Source organism: Cherax quadricarinatus, chromosome 5 (assembly GCF_038502225.1).
Source record: "Cherax quadricarinatus isolate ZL_2023a chromosome 5, ASM3850222v1, whole genome shotgun sequence".
Taxonomy (NCBI): domain Eukaryota; kingdom Metazoa; phylum Arthropoda; class Malacostraca; order Decapoda; family Parastacidae; genus Cherax; species Cherax quadricarinatus.
Window position 1 is genome coordinate 33,429,880 of NC_091296.1, and position 27,500 is coordinate 33,457,379.

At 41.2% G+C, this 27,500-nt stretch overlaps 1 protein-coding gene across 1 annotated transcript in view; it reads right to left on the reverse strand.

Annotated features, from left to right (window-relative positions):
- LOC128684783 (5-hydroxytryptamine receptor 1) overlaps nt 1–27,500 on the reverse strand; it is a 368,493-nt gene that overhangs the window by 56,159 nt on the left and 284,834 nt on the right. The window contains exon 4 of the mRNA XM_070101546.1: nt 4,984–5,272. Within this exon, the coding sequence (XP_069957647.1) occupies nt 4,984–5,272 (289 nt within the window). The remainder of the gene's footprint in view (nt 1–4,983; nt 5,273–27,500) is intronic.

The following is a 27,500-nucleotide window of genomic DNA, read 5'->3' on the forward strand; positions in this document are numbered from 1 at the left end:
ATAACATAAATGAAAAAATATATCTTTAAACGTATACGAGAAAATTTTAGAAAGGACTTAATTTTAAATGAGTTCTTGCTAATTGACCAATTCGGCACGGCATATATATAATCATATATATATATATATAATATATATATATATATATATATATATATATATATATATATATATATATATATGTCGTGCCGAATATGTAAAACTGGTTAATTAGCAAGAACTCATTTAAAATTAAGTCCTTTCTGAAATTTTCTCTTATACGTTTAAAGATATATTTTTTTCATTAATGTTAATGTAAAAAAATTTAATTTTGCACCAAAAGAATCTTAGAAAACTTACCTAACCTTATTACAACGAGAACAATTTATTTTAGCCTAACCCAGCTATATATATTTTAGATTTGTTTACAATAATTTAATACTAAACAAACACAGTGAAACATATTTTTTTTCGTTAGGTTCAGAGTGATTTTGGCGAAATTATTGCATACACAAATTTTCACTTGTCCTATATGACAAGATGAACGTTGCTATTTAAGCCAAGATCGCAAGTTCTGCCTATTCGGCACGACATATATATATATACAATATCTATATATATATATATATATATATATATATATATATATATATATATATATATATATATATATAGGTAGTAGGTTGGTAGACAGCAACCACCCAGGGAAGTACTACCGTTCTGCCAGATGACTGTGAAACAGAAACCTGTAACTGTTTGGCATGATGGTAGGATTGCTGGTGTCTTTTTCTGTCTCATAAACACGCTAGATAACAGGGATATCTTGCTACTCCTACTTACACTTTGGTCACACTTCACAGACAATCACATGCATATATATATACATACATCTGGTTTTTTTTCTCCTTTTTCTAAATAGCTCTTGTTCTTCTTTATTTCTTCTATTGTCCATGGGGAAGTGGAAAAGAATATTTCCTCCGTAAGCCATGCGTGTCGTATGAGGCGACTAAAATGCCGGGAGCAATGGTAACCCCTTCTCCTGTAAGCATTTACTAAAAAAGAGAAGATTTTTAATACTTGACGTGCTGTTGGATTGTGAGCAAAGTAACATTTATGAAGGGATTCAGGGAAACCGGCAGGCCGGACTTGAGTCCTGGAGATGGGAAGTACAGTGCCTGCACTCTGAAGGAGGGGTGTTAATGTTGCAGTTTAAAAACTGTAGTGTAAAGCACCCTTCTGGCAAGACAGTGATGGAGTGAATGATGGTGAAAGTTTTTCTTTTTCGGGCCACCCTGCCTTGGTGGGAATCGACCAGTGTGTTAATAATATATATATATATATATATATATATATATATATATATATATATATATATATATATATGTCGTGCCGAATATGTAAAACTGGTCAATTAGCAAGAACTCATTTAAAATTAAGTCCTTTCTAAAATTTTCTCTTATACGTTTAAAGATATATTTTTTTCATTAATGTTAATGTAAAAATTTTTAATTTTGCACCAAAAGAATCTTAGAAAACTTACCTAACCTTATTATAACAAGAACAATTTATTTTAGCCTAACTCAACTAAATATATTTTAAATACGTTTACAATAATTTAGTACTAAACAAACGCAATCAAATATATTTTTTTCGTTAGGTTCAGAATGATTTTGGCGAAATTATTGCATACATAAATTTTCATTTGTCCTATATGGCAAGATGAACGTTGCTATTTAAACCAAGATTGCAAGTTCTGCCTATTCGGCACGACATATATATATATATATATATATATATATATATATATATATATATAAATATATATATATATATATATATATATATATATATATATATATATATATATATATATATATATATATATATATAGTGATCCTTCAGATTGTAGCTCCTTCAGACATCATCACGTGTGTAAATCTTCAAGGACCAGCCCTCCAGGTGAAAGCCACACTCAGACCAACATATGGGCTACAGCCTCGTTGATCAGAAATGCCCGGAGTGAACGCCAAAGATCGTTCTCCATATCCAACTTGTTTTGATGTTTAGATTTAATTTTATCCATGACTGACAAGACGATCTCGCACAGATACGCTGATCAAAGTACGATAATGATTTGAATTTTATGATAATTATATTAAGCGCTATACTTGCTGCTGAATGATTTAAAGACCTAGCATGATTACAGTTTCCTACACTGGTAAGTAGTTAACACAAAACTTCTCCGATACAGCATTCGTAAAGTCATCAATCAGGGTCGACCGCGATAGATAGATTCTTGTCAAGAATGATTTCGAAACTGAGTCCTTGATGCCGGTGAAGGGTTACTGATCCAGGGACTTGATTATATCCTTCCAGTCCTTAAATCGAATGTGACTGCTTCTTATTTCCCATGCGCTGTATGACTCCTAAGGGTTTAGCCCTCTTCCATGAATGTAACAGCAATAATAATAATAATACTCAACGGAACAAAAAAAAAAAATTAGGTGTTTAGTTTTGTGTGTTTTACAATTTTTCTCGTAATGGTCATAATTAGTCTAATGACAAGTGTCTTTGCTGCCAAAGCCTCACAATGCTGGAACAGCAGAGGGACTTGTTGTTGATGAAGCTAGTGTGTGTGTGTGTGTCAAGCATGGCTGGAGCTTCAACACAGCAAACATCACTCAACCTCTCCCTTCATATTTCTTTTATGTGAAAGAAGCTCGACAGAGTGAAAACATCGTCAGTTTTTGCCCTTGGTTCCAAAAGGCAAGAAAACAACGTTTTCCACAAGTAAATGGGAACACTCCATCAATGGTTTCATTGCACTAAATGGCAAAGACTGGAGACTACTTGTCTTTTTCCACGACACATTATTGAATGTTCTCCGCTGTTTCATGAATCCGACGCTTGACTATAATTTAATAATGAAATCGGTGTCAGTTTGTGGCAGTCTTCCTGCTGAAGCAGCAACTTTGAGACCATCACATGCTATGTGGATTTTAGACTAGATTAACACGTTTTGCATAACAAGCCTTTAATGCCAATATTTTCCATTCCTACCACCTCCAGAAATCTCGCGTCCCCTATTTTAAGAATCTCTGCACTAAATAACGCTGCGATGTCCTGCTATCCTAGGCAGGGAGAGGTTAATAGAACTGATAACCCTGTAAGATGAAGCACTTGGAATTGTTTGTGTCACTCATAACCAATTAAAAATATATAAAACACGTTATAATCCTTTTAATGTAAACATTCGAATTTGTGTAGTCAGAAAGTCTCTACAAGATTAGAAGACAGAGGCTGGAATCCCCTGACAGAGATTTGAGCCTCCATCAGGCCGTGTTCTGAATGACGCAAGTGAGCGATTTACAAAATAAAAGTAAACATTAACACCGGAATTATGACAAATTGGAGAAAATGGTGCATTAATATCTATGGATAACTCATAAAAGGTCAGCAGGTTGTGCTGAGTAACGCTGTTCGTCCTATTAAGTGGATTTCATGCCTTGTTAGCACTGTTCTGAGTAAATATTGATGTTCAATAGCGTGGAAAATATGCATTACAAAAATGCTGACTGTTGGAAGCTTCATCGAATATGTTGGTGACCAGTGGAGGCATGATCTATGTTGGTGACCACTGGAAGCATGGTCTGTGTTGATGACCACTGGAGGCATGATCTATGTTGGTGACCACTGGAATTATGATCTATGTTGGTGACCACTGGAGGCATGATCTGTGTTGATGACCACTGGAGGCATTACCTGTGTTGGTGACCACTGGGGCATGATCTATGTTGGTAACCACTGGAGGAATGATCTGTGTTGGTGACCACTGGAGGCATGAACTATCCTGATGACCACTGTAGGCATGGTCTGTGTTGGTGACCACTGGAATTTTGATCAGGCATGATTTATGTTGGTGACCACTGGAGAGATGATCTGTGCTGGTGACCACTGGAGATATGATCTGTGTTGGTGACCACTGGAGATATGATCTGTGTTGGTGACCACTGGAGACATGATCTGTGTTGGTAACCACTGGAGGCATGATCTATGTTGGTGGCCATTGGTAGCTTGATTAAATGGGCTGTTGATCACTGGAAGCTTGATCACTGTTAATGATTATCGGAAGCTATATAACTATTGACGGTTTGAATGATGATCAGTGGTGCTGGTGACAGATGAACGTCATAAAAAGTTTTCAAAGCCAAATTTACTCTAAATATTTTAGAAACTTGGATTCAAGAATTGAGTTGATATTGCTATTAGTGGACGAAGGATCGAGCTTCCAGTACTCCTTTCGCAGAATGATCTATACTGGTTTAGCTCTTCATATAAATGTATAATAATAATAATAAAATTATGCAATACATACTTATGTTTTTCTTAATATTTTATTAAACTCAAAGTTTATAAAAAAGCATTCGTAAAATTGTCATTGTATATATTAACCATCAATATAATTTCTAATAATTGGTACAAAGTGCCGGTTATCTTACCCATGTATGTTTATTGTTGGTGAAGCGGACAAGATCCTGATTTGTTAGGTAAAAGAAAACATGTGCAACTATTGCAACATTTTATTGTAGCAACGAACTTGACAAGGCTCTTGGAGAGCGAAATGTTGCCACAGTAAATGCTGCATTAGTTGCACTTGTGTCCTTTTACCTAAGACATTTTTCAGAAATTTAACCAACAATGTTATATCTTAATACATGTACTTATTGAGTATTACAATTATTCAGTATTATATTTAACTAATTACGTATTTAATAAAGAGTACATATATAAGTATTCTACATTATCTCTGATAAAAATGAGATCTGTTGCATGCAATTATTCATACCATTTTAATGAACACTTAGCGATTTTCACCAAATACATTCATCCACTGCTAATAGTGAGATTTATAGTTTATAAATCATAATGAAGCATCTGAACGTCACAAGAAGCGACTTCTTGTGATTATAACTCATGAAAATATTAAAAAATATGTATACTTACCTAAGGTGGTAGAGGCTTTACGTTCCTTTGCCAGTGAAAACTTTAACTTAGTTTTAGGCGGCTGACTGCGCATCCTGGGCGAGCTGTGATCCCCGGAACCATTGGTAGACTGACAGGCATTGTAGCAGTTGTGGCCGTGCTGGGACTGCTGTGTGGGTGTGCGGGCGGCGTTGGTGGGCGGGTGAGCCTTGCCGTTAGTGTTGCAGAGGGACCAGCGAGAGCCCGTGGTGGAATCTGCCGAGGCAGCGGATGACACTGACGAGCTGCACACCACCAGGCGAGAAGGAACCTGTACCACGACCAACACAGTGATGGTTAGTTCACTGTGTGTATGTGTGTGTGTGTGTGTGTGCGTGCGAAACTGCGTGTATGTGTGTGTGTGTGTGTGTGTGCGTGCGAAACTGCGTGTATGTGTGTGTGTGTGTGTGTGTGCGTGCGCGCGCGTGTGCTTGCGTGTGTGTGTGCGAGTCTGTGTGCGTGTGTGTACGTGAGTGTATGTGTGTGCGTGTGTGTACAAGTCATTTTTATTTTTGGCTTTAAACAAACCCTCTTCTAGTAAATACCGACACTCACGCATTTTGTCCTCATATTTATGCCGTCGTAATGTAACACTTTGTATTCAAAAATGAATGTCAAACTCTTCAAGTGTAAATCAGTTAGAGTCAGTTGTCAGTCATACATGGTCAGGTCAGTGGAAGTCACATTACTTATTTCAGCAGAAGGTCTTCGATCCTATTGCAACAAAAGCTAGAGCATGGTGCTCGATTCCTTGCATTTGTTGATCTTCTGATCTCTCTGTTTCTGAAAGCATAACCATTTCATCTGAGGTGTATCTCAGGTAGGTGTCAGCCACTGTAGATGCACAGGTGCTTTGCATGCCCATGCTGTTGACTTACCATATCTCCGGGCGCTACTGTCCGTCAACGCGCCTGAGTACCTGAGGCTGCCGTTCAGATGGGCAACGGTCTGTGTCGAGGCTTCGCCATAGCCACAGCTAATATAGTATTTACTTGAATCAAGTATAGGTGCGTATACTAATGTTGTGTATAGCTGTATTTAAAAAGTTATTTTAGTCTTACAGGTGATTTTTATTATTTTTCTTCTAAAAGTTAAACGAATCATTATGTATTAATAGATCAATGTATGGTAGTATGTTTAGCTAATGATCAGCCAAAACTACTTTTGCGAGCTCTTAATCACCAATGCTAGAAAATTAGGTAATTATCTATATGCACAAGCTTTCTCCTTCTATAATGTTAGCCACTTGTCTCAGATACTAAAAAAAAAACATTCTACAACCATGCAAACTTATATACATATTACTCACTTACCATTGTAATCACACAACTATTGTTGCTGTTACATAGATTTCATTACAATAAGGTTAATTGGATGACATATGCAGAATAGCTCACAATGTAAATATATTTAAATAAGAGTAAACAGAAAGGCCCCTTTGAACTCTAGGTCTGTCTCGTTGTTAGGCGTTATTGTGCAAATACTGGAAATGAATAGAACACTTGGAGACCAAAAACATGCTAGCAAACAGATCAGTTTTCAATCAGTATATTCCATTATGAATCTCTTTAGTTACTACGGCAGTCAAATTATTATTATAATCAAAACCAAGTGCTAAACCCACTAGGGTCATACAGCACTTACTGCACTTAAATTTAGTACAAAATGGAATGGTAAACAACATTCTGTACAGAAATTTCATACCAAGGTAAAAAATTTAACACCTTTCTGTCAGCAAAATAGTCTGTATTATTTAAATTGAATTTTAATTCATCTTATAATAAGAATTTTAACTAATATGATCTTGCGGTAGTTTAGAATAGTTTATTACTGTAAAACAGTTGAAGATTCTAATGATGAGTGAAGAAGTATCAATAAATATACTGCATATCACGTGAAATTGGCATTCTCGACAACCTAGTAAGGCTGATGCATGCAGGGGATGACATGAAATGCTGTAAGCCTTCTCCCTGAAAGTTGGCTGCCTTGGATCAACGTGTAGCGCAAGCTGCACACCAAGGTATTGTCCAGTGTGGGTAGACTGGTATAGCACTGCGTACCTTGTTCCAAGGTTCGTAGGTTCGAGTCTCCTTCAGCCAGAGATCAGTGTTTGTGTATATTTCGCCTGCTCTTGCGAATTCCTTGTATATATATATATATATATATATATATATATATATAGATATATATATATATATATATATATGTCGTGCCGCATAGGTAAAACTGGTCAATTAGCAAGAACACATTTAAAATTAAGTCCTTTCTAAAATTTTCTCTTATACGTTTGAAGATATATTTTTTTCATTAATGTTAATGTACAAGTTTTTAATTTTGCACCAAAAGAATCTTAGAAAACTTACCTAACCTTATTATAACAAGAGCAATTTATTTTAGCGTAACCCAACTAAATATATTTTAAATACGTTTACAGTAATTTAGTACTAAACAAACACAATCAAATATGTTTTTTTCGTTAGGTTCAGAATGATTTTGGCGAAATTATTGCATACACAAATTTTCACTTGTCCTATATGGGAAGATGAGCGTTGCTATTTAAGCCAAGATCGCAAGTTCTGCCTATTCGTCACGACATTTTATATATATATATATATATATATATATATATATATATATATATATATATATATATATATATATATATATATATATATATATATATATAATGTCGTGCCGAATATGTAAAACTGGTCAGTTAGCAAGAACTCATTTAAAATTAAGTCCTTTCTAAAAATTTTCTCTTATACGTTTAAAGATATATTTTTTCATTAATGTTAATGTAAAAAATTTTAATTTGGCAGCAAAAGAATCTTAGAAAACTTACCTAACCTTATTATAACGAGAACAATTTATTTTAGCCTAACCCAAGTATATATATTTTAGATTTGCTTACAATAATTTAATACTAAACAAACACAGTGAAATATATTTTTTTCGTTAGGTTCAGAATGATTTTGGCGAAATTATTGCATACACAAATTTCCGCTTGTCCTATATGGCAAGATGAGCGTTGCTATTTAAGCCAAGATCGCAAGTTCTGCCTATTCGGCACGACATTATATATATATATATATATATATATATATATATATATATATATATATATATATATATATATATATATATATGTCGTGCCGAATATGTAAAACTGGTCAATTAGCAAGAACTCAAGTGAATACTAGATCCAGTCTTGCTGGTTCATCCTCTCCTCTCTCTCTGGTAGTGTCCCTTACGTGTTGGCACCTGAGGTTTTCCAGTACCACTTACATTGTCATAGCCCTCCACGTTTCTGGGTCCCCATGTGGCTCCAGGTTCCCCCACTTGATTTTCTTGTGATTGAAGTCACCCATAATCAGCAGCTTTTCCCTGCTTGCATGAACCCTTCTGGCTACTTCGTCCAGTGTGCCAACTATCACTATTATTCTCATCATACTTTTGCCTTGGCCTCCTGCTGTTCTGTGGTTGGTTATACATCACTGCAATTACCACCTTGTGACCTCCAGACTGAAGTATTCCTATTATGTGCTGTCTTGCTTCTCCTACGCCTCCTCTCTCCAGCTCATCAAACTCCCATCAGTTTTTGATGAGCAGTGCCACTCCTCCACCCCCTCTGTTCCATCTGTTTTTCCTCAGGACCTGATATCCCGTTGGAAAGATGGCATTTGTTATTCCTGTGAGCTTGGTTTCTTTGAGAGCTATGATGTTTGGTGATGCCTCTTTCACACTTTCGTCCCACTCCTCCCACTTATTTGTTATTTCATCAGTGTTGGTGTACCATATATTCAGTTTCCTTTCCAACACTGTGTTCTGGGGGGTCTGTGAGGGTGGGGGACCAGGTAGTGTGCTGTGGAATTCTACGACATTGTGTGGGGTGGGGACTGTAAGAGTAGGTTGTGGTTTGTGTTGGAATACCGTGTTTGGTTGCGGGGTTCTTGTGGTGGTTTTGTGTGTTCCTGTGCTCATTGCTCTGCCCTGCTCTGGTTGTCCTCTGCTGACTCTGTCCTTGTCTCTCTTTCTAGCCCCTTTCGCTTTTGTGTCCTCTCCCTCAGCTGCTGTCGTTCTGTTCTTGTTCTGTCTTGATCTAGGAACACTTGTACATTGACAATTCCTTCAGCCATGGTTTCCCTTGCAGGATCCTGTTCTGCACTGTTTCTGTCTTGAAAATCAGTTTGATTGGCTGATTTCTCTCCTTCAAGTACCTCCCTTATTCTTTGAAAATTTATTATCTCAGTCATGTCTTCCTTGCCTAATTATTTGATGATGTTTTCAGTCTTCTGTTTTTCTTCCTGCTGTCTTTCATTTTGTGTCCTCTCCTTTCTTTCCTGAAGCCTATGAATAAACACTGACTTCTTCCTCTCCTCCTTCCATTGCCTTTCCCTCTGTGTCTCAGGGTCCCATTGTATATGGCCGTTGTCTCCCTTATTTTTTCCTGTAACGCTTGGTGGCATGGCCGTGTCTCTGCATGGGATGTATCCCCCTCTGTCTCTTCTCCCCCTCCCTTACTGTTATCCCTGCTCCCAACTGCTCTTCCCCATTATTCCTCAGCCTTGTTGGTGGGCTGATAGGGCCTTAGCATAAGTCATGTTGCCTTTTCATTGGGTGCCATGTTCACTAGGGGTGTACCTGCTTCAGATGTTATGTCTCTTCTACACAATAGCCCTGCAACTCGCTTCAGTCTATTTACCTCATATTCTAGGGCCTGTATCCTGTTTTCTGCAGCTTCGGCTTGTGACTCCCATATCTTCTTCTCTGCCTCCATCCTTTTCTTCATTTTTGCAGAAACCTCACCTAGTTTGCTCTCCCACTCTTATTCCATCTTCTTACATTGCTCTTCCATCCATTCTTTCTTACCAGAACCGTTCTCCTCTGATCCCCTGAGCCTTCAACTTCCTTTCTGAGCCACCATTTTTTATTGTGTGTGTGTGTGTGGGTGGGGGAGTTGTAAGGGGAAGTAAGATGGAGACAGTGATGGAGAGGTAAAGAGAGTGGGAAGAGGGGTACAAGGAGAGAGACACAGATAATCAGACAGGTTAGGTGTTGTAATGTTCGAGTGTGTGTTCTGTTTGTGAGATGGGGAGAGAGAGGGAGGGGAGCATGGAGAGTGATGTGGGTGGAGAAAGAGTGGGAAAGGGGCTAGAGGGAGAGAAAGGGGGAAGGGAGGGAAGGAGAAAGGAAGTGAGAGAGAGAGAGAGAGAGAGAGAGAGGTGTAGGGAAACGAGTGGGTAAGCACTGTCGAGTCACAGAAAGGTGTACATTGGCCTATGTGCCTTTTTATGTATGTTTGTGTACGTGTGTGCTTGTGTGAACATTAGTTTTGGGTTTGAGTGCGGGCAAGGATGTTTGTGTGCTTTATGAGTGCGTGTGAGCACTCAGTGTTTGCATGGTCCGCATGCACATGTGATTAACTGGCCTGACTTTGACCTGATGCTAAGATAAGATAAGATAAGATTTCGTTCGGATTTTTAACCCCGGAGGGTTAGCCACCCAGGATAACCCAAGAAAGTCAGTGCGTCATCGAGGACTGTCTAACTTATTTCCATTGGGGTCCTTAATCTTGTCCCCCAGGATGCGACCCACACCAGTCGACTAATACCCAGGTACCTTATTGCTGCTAGGTGAACAGGACAACAGGTGTAAGGAAACGTGTCGAAATGTTTCCACCCGCCGGGAATCGAACCCGGGCCCTCCGTGTGTGAAGCGGGAGCTTCACACACGGCTGACCCAGCCATCTACACACTAGTTCCTTCTATGTTTATCCTTCTTCCTAGAATTTCTACTTCCAGATTCCTAACTATCTAGTGTGTGTCTGTGAGTGAGAGTGTGCCCGGAAAATAACCCTCCTCGCTTACTCCTCTTTGACCATTCTGTCTGTCAGTGATACTAAGTCTACACTCTCTTTTACAAGTGCCTGAAAAAAACACACTTATGTATGTTTGTGCGTCTGGCAGAGAAGTGGCGGTCTTGTTGCTGTTCTCTGCCGCTCGGATGCAGCCTGCAGATTGTCCAGCTCGTTGTGATGTACTGACGTATCTCCACCTTCTTTCTTCTCTATATATGGTATAATATAATCTTATTTACTGTGCTTCTTTCACTGGACACACACTGATTTCACGTTATTATCTTTCTTGAGTGGCACATATGACAACAACGCCTGCACCACACTAGGCCTGCCGTCTCTGACTTGTGCCACCAATATCACTTTCAAGTTCACTTATAAAATTGTGGCTCTCCCCACACTTATGTGGCTCAGAGCAGCTTGTAAACCACTTGAAGGGTTGTGGAATACCCTGACACAATTAATGACTCCTGCAGTAACCTTGGGTAGCCCTCAAAAACACTTGTATTCACAGAGCACTAAGTTGTGACTCGCGTATGCGGTGTCTCTACTGTGTACTCACCTAGTTGTGGTTGCAGGGGTCGAATCGAGTGTGTGTGTGTATGTGTGTGTGTCTACACACCTAATTGTGGTAGCAGGGATTGAGACTCAGCTCCTGGCCCCGCCTCTTCACTGACCGCTACTGGGTCCTCCCTCTCCCTGCTCCATGAGCTTTATCATACCTCGTCTTAAAACTATGTATGGTTCCTGCCTCCACTACATCGCTTGCCAGACTATTCCACTTCCTAACAACTCTGTGGTTGAAGAAATACTTCCTAACATCGCTTTGATTCATCTGAGTCTTCAGCTTCCAATTGTGACGTGTGTAGTCACCTAGTTGAGGTTGCGGGGGTCGAGTCCGAGCTCCTGGCCCCGCCTCTTCACTGATCGTGTGTGTGTGTGTGTGAATGTGTGTGTATGTGTGTGTGTGTGTGTGTGTGTGTGTGTTTTCAACCCTGCACAGCTCCTGGTCACAATTAAGGCAAACCAAATTTAGCCACGTCCAGTGTCCAATTAGGGTCTGTTTTCGTGATCTTTCTTGTGTTAGAGATGCGTGTTTTGTGTGTGTTTGTGTCTGTGTGTGTGTTCGCCTAATTGTGGTTGCAGGTGTCGACTCACAGCTCTTCATTGGTAGCTACTAAGTGCACTCTCTCCCTTCTCCATGAACTTTATCGTATCTCTTCTTAAAGCTGTGCATGGATCTTTCTTCCACTACATCACTCTCCAGATTGTTCCACTCCCTGACAACTCTATGACTGAGGAAATACTTCTTGACATCCCTGTAACTCATCTGAATCTTCAACTTCCAGTTGTAACCCCTTGTTGCTGTGTCGCATCTCTGAAACATTCTGTCTCTATTCACCTTGTCAGTTCTTCTCCGTATTTTATATGTCGTTATCAAGTACCCCCTATTCCTCCTGTCTTCCAGTGTCGTCAGATCGATTTCCCTTAACCTCTCCTCGTACGACATACCCCTTAGCTCTGGAACTAGTCTTGTTGCAAACCTTTTCGGTTTTTCTAATTTCTTGACGTGTGTGTTCCATCATGGTCTTGAATGACTCCTTACTCAGGTGTCAAAAAGCTATTCTTAGATTTGCCAGGCACCCATATGATGCAGCAGTTATTTGGTTGATGTGCGCCTCAGGAGATGTGTTCGGTATTATACTCACCGGAAGATCCTTTTCCTCGAGTGAGATTTGCATTGTTTGGCCCGCGGCCTTCTTTTTCCTTCCCCAGTAAATAAATAACAAAAAGGCACAATACCGTGACTGGAACGATACACAAATAACCCGCACATAAAAGACAGAAGCTTACGACGACGTTTCGGTCCGACTTGGACCATTGACAAAGTCACACTAACAGAGGAGGAGCAGAACGGCTATATATAGGCAGGAAGAGGTGGAGGTAGTACTACCTCCACCTCTTCCTGCCTATATATAGCCGTTCTGCTCCTCCTCTGTTAGTGTGACTTTGTCAATGGTCCAAGTCGGACCGAAACGTCGTCGTAAGCTTCTGTCTTTTATGTGCGGGTTATTTGTGTATCCTTCCCCAGTCTTCATGACTTTGCACCTGGTGAATTTTAAATCCAGGAGCCAGTTGATGCACCAGGCTTCCAGCCTGTTCAGATCCCTTTATAGTCCTATCCTATCCTTATCCGTTTGAATTGTATGCATAAGCTTCATATCGTCTGCAAACAGGGACACCTTAATCTATCCCTTCCATCACATCATATACATATACCAGAAACAGTACCGGCCCTAGGACTGACCCTGGTGAAATCCCGCTCGTCACTGCCCCCCACTCTGACATCTGGTCACATACTATCACTCGTTTCCTTGCTGCCAGGTATTCTCTGATCCATTGCCTGTTATTCATGTTTGTTCCTCTAGCTTTTGCACCCTCTTGTGCAGAATTGTGTCATAAGCATTCTTACAGTATAAGAAAATGCAGTCTACCCATCCCTCTCTCTTCTGTCTTCTGTCACCTTGTCTTAAAACTCCAGTAGGATTGTGACATTCCATTTTCCCTCCCTGAAACTGTGTTGTTTATTTTGTATAAGCTCTTTCCTTTCCGAAGCTTCTCCATGACTTTACATACTATACATGTCAGTAATACTGGTCTGTAGTTGAATGCTGCCTATCTGTCTTCTTTTCTATTCCACACCACAGGTAGTTGTCCTGTTTCGATAGATGTGTTGAAGATTGTTGTGAGTGGCACATAGAGTGCCCCTACTCCCTGTCTCAGGACTCATGGAGAGATGTCTGGTCCCACTGCCTTTGAGGTATTTAGCTCACTCAGCAGCCTCTTCACTGCCTCCTCGGTTGTGTGTAGTGTGTCCAGCAATTGTTTGGTGTACCTTACCATCCCAGTTTCCTGGAGACCTTCCTTTCACCACTGAAATTATTTCCTTATATTTGGTGTTGAGTTCTTCACATACTTCTTGATCGTTTCTTGTGATATCCCCTCACTCCTTCGTCAGCTTGATTACCTGGTCCTTGACTGTTATTTTCGTCCTTATGTGGCTGTACAACAGCTTTGGGTCAGATTTGGCATTCGATAATACGTCATTCTCGTATTGCCATTGGGCCTCCCTTCTGATCTATTGACATTCGTTTCTGGCTCTTTGGCTAGTCTTATTTTAATAGAGCCTTTGTCTTCTATATTTTTTTACATTCTCTAGCGCATGTAGTTTTGGCCTCTCTATACCTCTGGATGAACAAAGGGCACGTTCTGGTCTTCCTAGTGTTTCTGTTGCTTTTAGGTACGAAACACTCCACCACCTCCTCGAATTTTGTGGTCACGTATTCCATTATTTCATTTACTGTTTTTCTCACCAGTTCTCTTTCCCACTGTACCTCATGCAGGAAATTCCTCATGCCTGTGTTGTTCCCTCTTTTGTAATTTGGCTTCTCCTATTGTACCCGTGCTGCTTCTAATTCTACATTGTATTCGAAGCTCAGGACCACGTGATCACTAGCTCTGGGGTTGGTACTGGGGGGGGGGGGAATCTGTGGGTGCAAAGTGTGTGTGTACTCAGTTGTGGTTGCAGGGGTCGAGCCATACCTGCTGGCCCCGCCCCTTTGCTGGTCGCTACTAGATCCATTCTCCCTTCTCTATGAACTTTATTGAACCTCTTAACGTTATGTATGGATCTTGCCTCTTCTACATCACTCTCCAGATTATTCCACTTCCCGACTCATCTGAGTTTTCAGCTTCCAGCTGTGACCCCATGTTGCTGTGTCTCATCTCTGAAACATTCTGTCGCTATCCATCATGTCAAATCCTCTTAGTATTTTATACATCGTTATCATGTCCCCATATCGCTCCTGTCCTCCACTGTCGTCAGGTTGATTTTCCTTAACCTCTCCTCGTAGGGATAAATCTTATAAACCTTTGCACATTTTCTAATTTCTTGACGTGCTTGACCAGGATTGAGTTCCATGCTGGTGCTGAGTACTCCAGTATGGGCCTGATGTACATAGTGTACAGTATCTTGAATAACTCCTTACTTAGATGACGAAACACTATTCTTAGGTTTGTAGGAGCCCATGTGGTGTTGCAGTTATTTGGCTGATGTCTCAGGAGATGTTCTCAGTATGATGCTTAGCCCAAAATCCTTTTCCTTAAATGAGTTTTTCAGCCTTTGACCTAGGCTGTACTCCGTCTGCTGTCATCTTTGTCCTTCCCCAAACTTCCTGACTTTGCACTTACTGGGGTTAAACTCCAGGAGCCATTTGTAGGACAAGGCTTGCAGCCTGTCCAGATCTCTTATACGCTTACCTGATCCTCGCCTACTTGTATTCTACTCATTAGCTTCACATCGTCTGCGAGCAGGGATAACTTTGAATCTATCCCTTCCGTTAAGTCATATGCATATTCTAGAAACCGAACCGGACCTAGGACTGATCCTTGTGGAACCCCGCTCGATTCATTCACCCACTATGACACCTCATCACGTACCAAGACATGTTGTTTCCTTCCTGTCAAGTATTCCCTAAACTAGTGCAGTACTTTCCTGCTATTCATGCCTGCTTCTCTAGCTTTTCAATCAATCTCTTGTGTGGTATTGTGTCGAAAGCCTTCTTACAGTCCAAGATGTAGTCTAGCCACCCTTCTCTTTGTCCTGTCTTCTGTTGCCTTATCGTAGAACTCCAGTAGGTAGGCAGGTGTGAGTGTGTGTGTGTGTACTCACCTATTTGCAGTTGCAGGGGTAGATTCATGGCTCCTGGACCCGTGTGTGTGTGTGTGTGTGTGTGTGTACTCACCTAGTTGAGGTTGCAGGGGTCGAGTCCAAGCTCCTGGCCCCGCCTCTTCACTGGTCGCTAGTAGGTCACTCTCCATGAACCTTGAGCTTTATCATACCTCTGCTTAAAGCTATGTATGGATCCTGCCTCCACTACATCGCTTCCGAAACTATTCCACTTCCTGACTACTCTGTGGCTGAAGAAATACTTCCTAACATCCCTGTGATTCATCTGTGTCTTCAACTTCCAACTGTGTCCCCTTGTTGCTGTGTCCCATCTCTGGAACATCCTGTCTTTGTCCACCTTGTCAATTCCTCTCAGTATTTTGTATGTCGTTATCATGTCCCCCTATCTCTCCTGTCCTCCAGTGTCGTCAGGTTGATTTCCCTTAACCTCTCCTCGTAGGACATACCTCTTAGCTCTGGGACTAGTCTTGTTGCAAACCTTTGCACTTTCTCTAGTTTCTTTACGTGCTTGGCTAGGTGTGGGTTCCACACTGGTGCCGCATACTCCAATATGGGCCTAACGTAGACGGTGTACAGGGTCCTGAACGATTCCTTATTAAGATGTCGGAATGCTGTTCTGAGGTTTGCTAGGCGCCCAAATGATGCAGCAGTTATTTGGTTGATGTGCGCTTCAGGAGATGTGCCTGGTGTTATACTCATCCCAAGATCTTTTTCCTTAAGTGAGGTTTGTAGTCTCTGGCCCCCTAGACTGTACTCCGTCTGCGGTCTTCTTTGCCCTTCCCCAATCTTCATGACTTTGCACTTGGTGGGTTTGAACTCCAGGAGCCAATTGCTGGACCAGGTCTGCAGCCTGTCCAGATCCCTTTGTAGTTCTGCCTGGTCTTCGATCGAATGAATTCTTCTCATCAACTTCACGTCATCTGCAAACGGGGACACTTCAGAGTCTATTCCTTCCGTCATGTCGTTCACAAATACCAGAAACAGCACTGGTCCTAGGACTGACCCCTGTGGCACCCCGCTGGTCACATGTGCCCACTCTGACACCTCGCCACGTACCATGACTTGCTGCTGTCTTCCTGACAAGTATTCCCTGATCCATTATAGTGCCTTCCCTGTTATCCCTACTTGGTCCTCCAGTTTTTGCACTAATCTCTTGTGTGGAACTGTGTCAAACGCCTTCTTGCAGTCCAAGAAAATGCAATCCACCCATCCCTCTCTCTCTTGTCTCATTGCTGTCACCATGTCGCAGAACTCCAGTAGGTTTGTGACACAGGATTTCCTGTCCCTGAAACCATGTTGGCTGCTGCTGATGAGATTGTTCCTTTCTAGGTGTTCCACCACTCTTCTGATAATCTTCTCCATGACTTTGCATACTATACATGTCAGTGACATTGGTCTGTAGTTTAGTGTTTCATGTCTGTCTCCTTTTTTAAAGATTGGGACTACATTTGCTGTTTTCCATGCCTCAGGCAATCTCCCTGTTTCGATAGATGTATTGAATATTGTTGTTAGGGGTACACATAGTGCCTCTGCTCCCTCTCTCATGGCCCATGGGGAGATGTTATCCGGCCTCATTGCCTTTGAGGTATCTAGCTCACTCAGAAGCCTCTTCACTTCTTCCTCGGTTGTGTGTACTGTGTCCAGCACTTGGTGGTGTGCCCCACCTCTCCGTCTTTCTGGAGCCCCTTCTGTCTCCTCTGTGAACACTTTTTTGAATCTCTTGTCGAGTTTCTCACATACTTCACGGTCATTTCTTGTTGTCTCTCCTCCTTCCTTCCTTAGCCTGATTACTTGGTCCTTGACTGTTATTTTCCTCCTGGTGTGGCTGTATAACAGTTTCGGGTCAGATTTGGCTTTCGCTGCTATGTCGTTTTCATATTGTCGTTGGGCCTCACTTCTTATCTGTGCATATTCATTTCTGGCTCTATGACTGCTCTCCTTATTCTCTTGGGTCCTTTGCCTTCTATATTTCTTCCATTCCCTAGCACACTTGGTTTTTGCCTCCCTGCACCTTTGGGTGAACCATGGGCTAGTCTTGGCTTTTTCATTATTCCTGTTGCCCTTGGGTACAAACCTCTCCTCAGCCTCCTTGCACATTGTTGCTACATATTCCATCATCTCATTAACTGGCTTCCCTGCCAGTTCTGTCCCACTGAACCCCGTGCAGGAAGTTCCTCATTCCCGTGTAGTCCCCTTTCTTGTAGTTTGGCTTCATTCGTCCTGGCCTTCCTGCTTCCCCTTCCACTTGTAGCTCTACTGTGTATTCAAAGCTTAAAACCACATGATTGCTGGCCCCAAGGGGTCTTTCATATGTGATGTACTCAATATCTTCACTACTCAAGGTGAATACTAAGTCCAGTCTTGCTGGCTCGTCCTCTTCTCTCTCTCTTGTAGTGTCCCTTATGTGTTGGTACATGAAGTTTTCCAGTACCACCTCCATCATCTTAGCCCTCCATGTATCTTGGCCCCCATGTGGGTCCAAGTTCTCCCAATCGATCTCCTTGTGGTTAAATTCACCCATGATCAGGAGCTTTCCCCTGCATGCATGAGCTCTTCTGGCCACTGCAGCCAGTGTGTCAACCATCGTTCTATTGCTCTCGTCATACTCTTGCCTTGGCCTCCTGCTGTTCTGTGGTGGGTTATACATCACTGCAATTACCACCTTGGGACCTCCAGAGTGAAGCGTTCCCATCGTGTAATCACTTCTCTGCTGTCTCCTCTCTCCAGCTCATCAAAATTCCATCGGTTTTTGATCAGCAGTGCCACTCCTCTACCCCCCCTGTTCCCTCTGTCTTTCCTCAGGATTTGGTATCCCATTGGAAAGATGGCATTTGTTATCATACCTGTAAGCTTGGTTTCTGTGAGAGTTATGATGTCTGGTGATGCCTCTTTTACTCTTTCATGCCACTCCTCCCACTTATTTGTTATTCCATCAGCGTTTGTGTACCATACCTTCAGTTTCCTTTCCAACAATGTGGTTTGTGGGGCCTGTGAGGGTGGGAGACCTGGTAGCATACTGTGGGATTCTATAGCTGGGTGTTGGGTGGAAGCTGTGGGTATGGATTGTAGTTTGTGTTGGGATGGTGTGATAGGTTGTGGAGTTCTGAGAATAGTTGTGTGTGTGCTTGTCCTTGCTGCTCTGTTCTGCTCTGATTGACCTCTGCTGGCTCCATCCGTGTCTCCTTTCCTAGCTCCTATCGCTTTTTTGTCCTCTTCCTCAGCTGCTGTCATTCTGTTTGTGTTCTGTCTCTGTCTAGGTATACCCTCTTGTACTCTTCTGAGTATTTCAATTGTGGTTTCTCTTGTAGGATCCTGTTCTGCACTGTTTCTGTCCTGAAAATCAGCTTGATCGGTCGTTTTCTCCCCTTCAAGTACTCCCCTATTCTCTGAAAATTTACAATCTCGTCCACTTATTTCTGTGATGATTTTCTCAATCTCCTTTCTTTCTGCCTGCCGTCTTTCAGTGTGTGACCTTTCCTCTCTCTCCTGAAGCCCATGGATAAACACTGAATTTGCCCTTTCCTCCTCCCATTGCCTCTCCCTCTGTGACTCTGGTTCTTGTCTGTATGTGGTCATTTTCTCTCTTGATTTTTCCAGTGGCTCTTGGTAGCATGGTTGTGCCTCTGCATTCGACCTATCACCCTATCTACCTGCACCCAGCTGCTCTTCCTTTTCACTCCTTGGCCCTTCTTGGCAGGCTGTTATGACCTTAGCATAATTCATATCTCCTTCCTTCCCGTTCAGCCTCTCAGCTTCATATGCTGTCTTCTCTGGTCACTGCCCCTGTAACTTGCCTCAGCCTGTTTACCTCATCTTCTAGGACCCTTATCCTGGCTACTGCAATTTCGACATGTGCCTCCCAATTCTCCTCTTTCTCCAACCTCTTTTCCAATTTCACAGAGAACTTTCTCCATTTTTTCAGAAAGCTCTCCTAATTTTCTCTCCCACTCTTGTTCCATCCTTTTCCACTGCTCCTCCATCCACTCCTCCCTATCAGAACCATTCTCATCTGATCCCTGATTCCTGCGAGTCCCCACCATTCTTTCTTTTTTTTCCTTCTTTTTCCCCTTTTCTTTCCCAGAGAGAAGGGAAAGGTAGAAGCAGAGAGAGAGGGGGGGAGAGTGAGAAGGAAAAAGGGGGAGAGAGAAAGGGGCAAAGAGAGAGAAGGGAAAGGTAGAAGGAGGGAGAGAGAGGGGGGGAGAGTGAGAAGGGAAAGGGGAAGAGAGTGAGAGAGAGAGAGAGAGACAGAGACAGAGACAGAGACAGAGAGAGAGAGAGAGAGAGAGAGAGAGAGAGAGAGAGAGAGAGAGAGAGGAGGGAGAGAGAGATGGGGCAAAGAGAGGGGAGAGACAGGGGGAGAGACAGGGGGAAGGGGGGAGATAGAAGAGAGGGGAGAGAGAGGATAGGGGGAGAGAGGTGGGAAAAGGGAGAGGGGAGAGATAATGAGAGGGGAGAGATGTTAGAGGGGGCAGGTGTTAGAGGGAAGAGATGTTAGAGGGGAGAGATGGGAGAGGGGAGAGATGGGAGAGGGGAGAGAGAGTTAGGTATAGAGAGATAGGTAGAGAGAGAGAGATAGATAGGGAGAGAGAGAGGTAGTGAGAGAGAGAGGTAGTGAGAGGTAGAGAGAGATAGGTAGTGAGAGAGATAGGTAGAGAGAGGTGAAGAGGGAAATATGTATTGAGAGAGGGAGGGAGGGTTAGAGGGTCAGTTCACAGGAAGGTGTGAAATCCTGTGTATGTGTGTGTGTGCGTGTGTACTACAGCTTTTACAAGTGCTTGTTATTGTGTGTGTGTGTTTGTGTGTGTGTGTACTCACCTAATTGTGGTTGCAGGGGTCGAGACTCAGCTCCTGTCCCCGCCTCTTCACTGATCTTGTGTGTGTGTGTACTCACCTATTTGTGGTTGCAGGGGTCGATTCACAGCTCCTGGCCCCGCCTCTTCGATGATTGCTACTGTGTGTGTGTGTGTGTGCACCCCCACTTCTAAGTATTCCCACTGCTAATAAATACCGGTAGTAATACCAGTAATTCTAAAGCTTACGAATAGTACTCTAACACTTATCAATTCTACTTCTACTAATTCTACTGTGTGTGTGTATGTGCCTATGTGGGGAGCCGCATGTTTCACACTAGCTACCTCTGCTTTACTCTCCTACACCTCAGTAAATTCTATTAAATGCTAGTAGGTGCTGCTTATTCTAATTCTGATAGCTCCAGGAGAGTGACCCCCAGTTTCCAGCTAGAGACTGGCACTGTTGACCCCATGCAACTAACCAGGTGAATATTACGTGCAGCTGGCAGTGGTGCTGAAATATCACGTTGCCAGTCCGTCAGTACCTGGGTCCCACGTAGTTGAAGATGCTTCATGCTTCTCGGTAAATTTTTTTTTATACTATCTTCCTGCAGTCACTAGCTCATCTAACTTTTTCACTGCACTCACTGTATTTACTGACACATCTATACTTATCTCTTATCTCCCTGGTCTTGAGTCGCACTTATTCTTCAAACACTCCACTAAGTAATGTGTGGCAACACTATTTAGGCCTGGTACACAACCGTTCCCCTTCCTTGATCCAGGCTGGCTCTTAACACTTGGCACTATTATCTATGTTTTCTCTTCTGTGATCACTTATATTTCCTTTTTACGGGGTTTAAGTGATTATATGCACTCTTATGCTTGCACACGCCTATATCCCACACTCTATTCCCTATGGTACAGTCAGAAACTACCGCCAATCACGAGCTCAATCGCGAGCGACTGCTCCACTCCAGTGTGTGTGTGTGTGCGTGTGCGTGTGTGTGTGTGTGTGTGTGTGTGTGTGCGTGTGTGTCTCTGCGTGTCTGTGCACTTGCATGCAAGCGTACATGCGAGCCCACGCGGTCACCTTTTTGTGCAGGAGTCATTCTCACTTCTGGCATTGCCTCTTAACTATTTCTAGGTTCACTCCCTCTTTGCCCCGTGGGCCCTGTTATACCTGTTCTTAAGTTATGTATGGAGCCTTCCTTCACCACTTTCTTGCTATGAAGCTGAAGATATTCTTTCTGACATCGCTCTGCCTCATCTCTGTGTTTCACTTCCAACTGTGTCGTTGTGTATCTGTTGCCTGTCACTCAGTCTATCCCTGTCCACCGTATTAAGTCCTCTCAATATTTTATGCATTGTTATCATGTCTTCCTTGCCCTCTTTACTATTCCGTGTCATCAAGTACAGTTTCTTGTCTTTCCCCTTAGCTCCTGGACTTTTATCACTACACACTTGTAAATATTCTCCTATTTTTTGACATGCTTATCAAGTGTGTGTTCCAGGCTGGTGTGTTGCATACTGCATATCGGGCCTGATATATATAGTATATACAGTAATGAATGACTGTTGATACTGGTGAAAGCTAATTCATTCACCTAGTCTTGATCTATAATAATCAATAAAATATATACAAGTACACAGTTGTACATATATAGTTTACTGAGACTTTTCACCCGTGGAAAAGGCTTTTTCGTGAATACACGGGCATGAACAACTAATATATATAAATATACTAGGGTAGTCAGATGAGTGGACGGTTCAGTGAGGTCACGGAGTCAGTGGAAGTACTGCAACAGACCCCCAGGTCCTTCAGATTACCTGCTGTGTAGGATGACTTGAAGTAAAGGTTTGGCTTAACTAAAAGCGTCTTGATTCTGTTGGACTGCATTTTAGTGTACAAATTAGCGAAACTTTCAGGCATCTGCAACGCGTTTTGTTCGTTTATTGATGACTAACTGGCCGCTCTTACAAGACATCGGATATGTTGTCTTGTCGCTGCGTATTACGAGTGAATCTTGCGCGAAAATTGGTGTTCTTGCACTCCAACTTCTCTTCACCTCCTCATCATCTGGTTACAGAGATACATGGCTGTCTAAAAGGCAACAGAGAGATTTCATGAACATAGTTAATTCGGAATGAGATCAGGCACAAGCGGCAGTCCACAGAAACAAGTTTTGAACCCTTTGTTCAAAATATGCTGTTATGACCCTGATGAAGGAATTAAAAGCCACATGATTAAAATTCAATATGAAAGAGACTTATGGAACATTAGATAATTTTATTAGTGAAACGTGTTGTCCATCTTCGGCTTAGTGAACTTTATGGTAGTGTGGACGTCAGCTGTAGTATAAGTGACATGCATTAAATACGTAATGAGGCCACCTAATTGACACATCCTGATGGCTTAAAAAAATTAACCAAAACTCCGGCGATATTTAAGCTTCACTGACTTCTGCCCAACCGAACTTCCAATATAAATGACTGCGGATTCTAGACAATGATGATTATGTAAATCCTTTTCATTGATGAAAAGTTTGGCATCATTCTACTTCATCAAGTGGTCGTACCTAATCCCCTGAGTAACACAGGCACTATTAACATTGTAAGTTCAACAGACGTATTTATGCTCAATGACAAAACTTTCTAGCTGTTTGATATTATATATTTTCTCCAAGGCATAACACGCTTTTACTTTGGTTTCAACTTGCCTAGTATTTTTATCTTGGAGAAGTCTCTAATGACAGCGCTGGTAATGAATATTAAAGTACATATATCGAAATATAGTAGAAAACGACAAAATATATTCATTATAGGAGAGACATGTTTAATGGAAATGCTTCACCCCTGATACGTTGTCACTCAAAATGCAGAGAAACAAATATACTTATAATTAGGAAAATCCCCAGAGTAGAAGGTAGATGTAGTGGATTTAACATCTAGTTGCCGTGTCAGGTGGTGGGCGGGGCGATGCTTGATATGGTACCAGAAATGACATATAATACTGACAAGATGATGAATAAGACGCATATGCAACACTCGGGCGTCTTTATTCTGAATAAAGAGGGTACATCGAGGTGTTGAAACTGGAGACGGTTTCAATACTTTCATATACTCTGTATTGAATTCATAAAGCCACTGGTTAGCAAAACTTCTTCAGAATAAAGATACCCAGGTGTTGCACATGATGCTTGATGTGTTCCAGCACCTATATTGTGACTTCCTGCTTTCCTTGTGATTGTTGAAGCGATAAGAGAAGTTTCCAAAGAATGGCATCTGTGAAGATTTGATTCCGTAATGATGATTTGTGCTTTGGTTCAACGCCTAATATGTCGTGTTCCTCTTTGTATCATGCACAGGTTACTAAAGTCATAATTGTAGCACGAATATTTAATCCTGCATACTTATTTTGTGTTTACGAAATCACCGAGTATAATGTAGACTCTGGCGGTAGATGTAGGTCGGTGTTTGGTGGACTGCTTGTGAGTTTATGGACGTGGAAGTGGCAACTGGAACGTGAATGTTGTTTAAAATTAATGTTCGCACTGTATTGCTGTTTACACTGCTGGGAAGACTATGTACAACGTCAGGTATGGCACTAAAAATAAAATGGCCTGCGGCCTCCGCCTGCAGTTTTGTACGAAGAAGGGTGAGAAATAACGTCCGGTGAATGCTTTCAGTATGTGGGTGCACTCCTAACTTAAGAAAATATGACTGAGATACGAAAAGTCTTCAAAAAAAAATAAAAACTATTACTACCTCTCGTTTGATGCGAGTATTGTTGAAAAAGACATTTATTAAAGGATCTGATTAGAAGTGTACCAGATCGCTCCATTTTGGTAAGTTTTCTTTATACCCTGAAGGTGAGGTGTCGCTGTCCTAGCATCTTGAGGGAAGAACGTCCAGGAACGGGGTAAAGAAGTGTCGGTGGGGATGGCGGCGGTGGTGGTGCTGCTGCCGTAGTGAGCACTACGCAAAAGATGCTAAACAGTCTTGTATTATCCAAAAGATGCAAAACTGTGGAAAATTAATATAAAGTTGAAAAGCTAAATCCATGTGGGTTCTACAATGCCTGAGGAATATGAAATAAGATTTGATTTGAGGAAAGGGAAGAAGTAGCTTCATTTCGTAGGATTTAGACAGCAACATTGTCCCACCGAGTGAACATTATATCTTGTAGTCCACAGCAGCATACAGTGACTGCTAAGATAATACTGGAAGATAATCAGAACAACAGCATTAAATACTTGATGAGACGTAGACAACAATACTTGATGAGTGGCAGACAACAATACTTGAAAAGTCGTCGACAATACTTGGTGAAAAGTCATGGACAACAATACTTGATGAAGAGTCGTAGACAACAATACTTGATGAAGAGTCGTAGACAACAATACTTGATGAAGAGTCGTAGACAACAATACTTGATGAAGAGCCGTACACAACAATACTTGATGAAGAGTCGTAGACAACAGTACTTGATGAAGAGTCGTACACAACAATACTTGATGAAGAGTCGTAGACAACAGTACTTGATGAAGAGTCGTAGACAACAGTACTTGATGAAGAGTCGTAGATAACAATACTTGATGAAGAGTCGTAGACAACAATACTTGATGAAGAGTCGTGGAGAACAATACTTGATGAAGAATCGTAGACAACAATACTTGATGAAGAGTCGTGGAGAACAATACTTGATGAAGAGTCGTAGACAACAATACTTGATGAAGAGTCGTGGAGAACAATACTTGATGAAGAATCGTAGACAATACTTGATGAAGAGTCTCTGATCGCGGGTTCTAACCCCGCCCGTGGTATGGTTTATACTTGATAAGTCGTAGGCAACAATACTTGATGAAGAGTCATGGACAGCAATACTTGATGAAGAGTCATAGACAACAATACTTGATGAAGAGTCGTAGACAACAATACTTGATGAAGAGTCGTAGAGAACAATACTTGATGAAGAGTCGTAGACAACAATACTTGATGAAGAGTCGTAGACAACAATACTTGATGAGTCGTAGACAACAATACTTGATGAAGAGTCGTAGACAACAATACTTGATGAAGAGTCGTAGACAACAATACTTGATGAAGAGTCGTAGACAACAATACTTGATGAGTCGTAGACAACAATACTTGATGATGTGTCGTAGAGAACAATACTTGATGAAGAGTCATGGACAACAATACATGATGAAGAGTAGTAGACAACAATACTTGATGAAGAGTCATAGACAACAATACTTGATGAAGAGTCGTAGACAACAATACATGATGAAGAGTCATGGACAACAATACATGATGAAGAGTAGTAGACAACAATACTTGATGAAGAGTCATGGACAACAATACATGATGAAGAGTAGTAGACAACAATACTTGATGAAGAGTCGTAGACAACAATACTTGATGAAGAGTCGTAGACAACAATACTTGATGAGTCGTAGACAACAATACTTGATGATGTGTCGTAGAGAACAATACTTGATGAAGAGTCATGGACAACAATACTTGATGAAGAGTAGTAGAGGACAATACTTGATGAAGAGTCGTCGACAACAATAGTTTATGAACAGTCGTAGACAACAATACTTGATGGAGAGTAGTAGACAACAATACTTGATGAGTTGAAGACAACAATACAGTCAGTGTATCGGTGTCAATATCTCCATATTTCTCAGCTTGTCCTTAACAATTTTGTTAAAATTACTAATGATTCAGAGGTGAATTTCAAATTTATTGATAGTGAAGTAGCATTAAAAGAATCAAATTTGAAATAATGATGCAATAAAGGAGTCAGCTTTATGATGTTGACGCACTGAAATAAACAAGTTTTCAATGCTGATGAATAAAAATAATCTCAGATTATAGTTGATATATTAAAAAGAGTTAGATGAAGATATTTTGATTACATCATTGAACAGATACATCTCAACCACGCACCAAACTTGATACATTGTTAGAGTAATATAAGTAACTTACAGGTGTTTTACAGCTGTGTGGATGCATGATGGCAGAACTACTGCAAGTATTCTAGAGCCAAACATGCTGCGTGTACATTGCCATACATGGTGTGTATGTGCACGATCATTCATTCTGTGTATTTACATTGGTATGTATTCTGAGTGTATACGCATGATGGTTGCACTAAAATTAATACCTAAGAGCCATACATGCCGAACAGAATCGGATTTAACTTAATACATGCTAAAATATTGGGTTATGGGTTATCAGCTCAAAGGCAATTTAAATTAACATTACAATTGACTCTTATGATTGTTTTAATAAAGAACCCAATAGCTGAGCCAAAGCGTTAGTTATCAAATTTGATATTAATGAAGTCAGCTTCAAATTATTTAGTTGCCAATATCATGAATGTGCTTCATAAAACAGAGAAAACTTGGCATCAGGCAAAGTCAAATAACATACCTATAGGAACTATAAAGGATTCTTAATAAGACTGGGACAAGTAGGACTGAGATATATTAGAATGAGCAAAGAGCCAGAAGTGATTGGGTAGGAAGCAAGTTAAGAGCTGGAAGTGAAAATGATGGAAACTAGTTAAGAAAATGATGTTAGAAGAAAGTGAAGCTGTAAGAAAGTTGAGGGGACGTACGAGATTAACACTAATATGCTGAGAGCATCTGTTGGAATGATTGGTGAATTTATTCAACGTGTGTTTTTGAAAGAAGGTAAAGGTGATAGCAGACTTGTGATTGTTAAGAGTATTTGGAAGCACAGAAAGAATGATTGTAGAAGAATGAAATGAATTTAAAACGTGGAATTTCGTGAATTTTCTTTGCATTACAAAACATAAGGGAACAATATTTGTATAACTGTAAAGAATCACTTGCAAGCTTTTGGGTAAGCAATACTTCTATAACAAACAGGAGACCCTTGAGGCTTTTATGGAATTGGAAACTGCATGTGAATAGATGCATCAGAAAGCGGGAATAATAGCACGTTCATTATAGTTTCTAGAGTTTTAAGAGGGATGAGGATCAGGTTAAGGTGTGCTAAAAAAGTGGAATAATTTTAAATAAAAGTTTGCCTAGACAAGTAAGGCTGGTGGACGCGACAGCGAGGT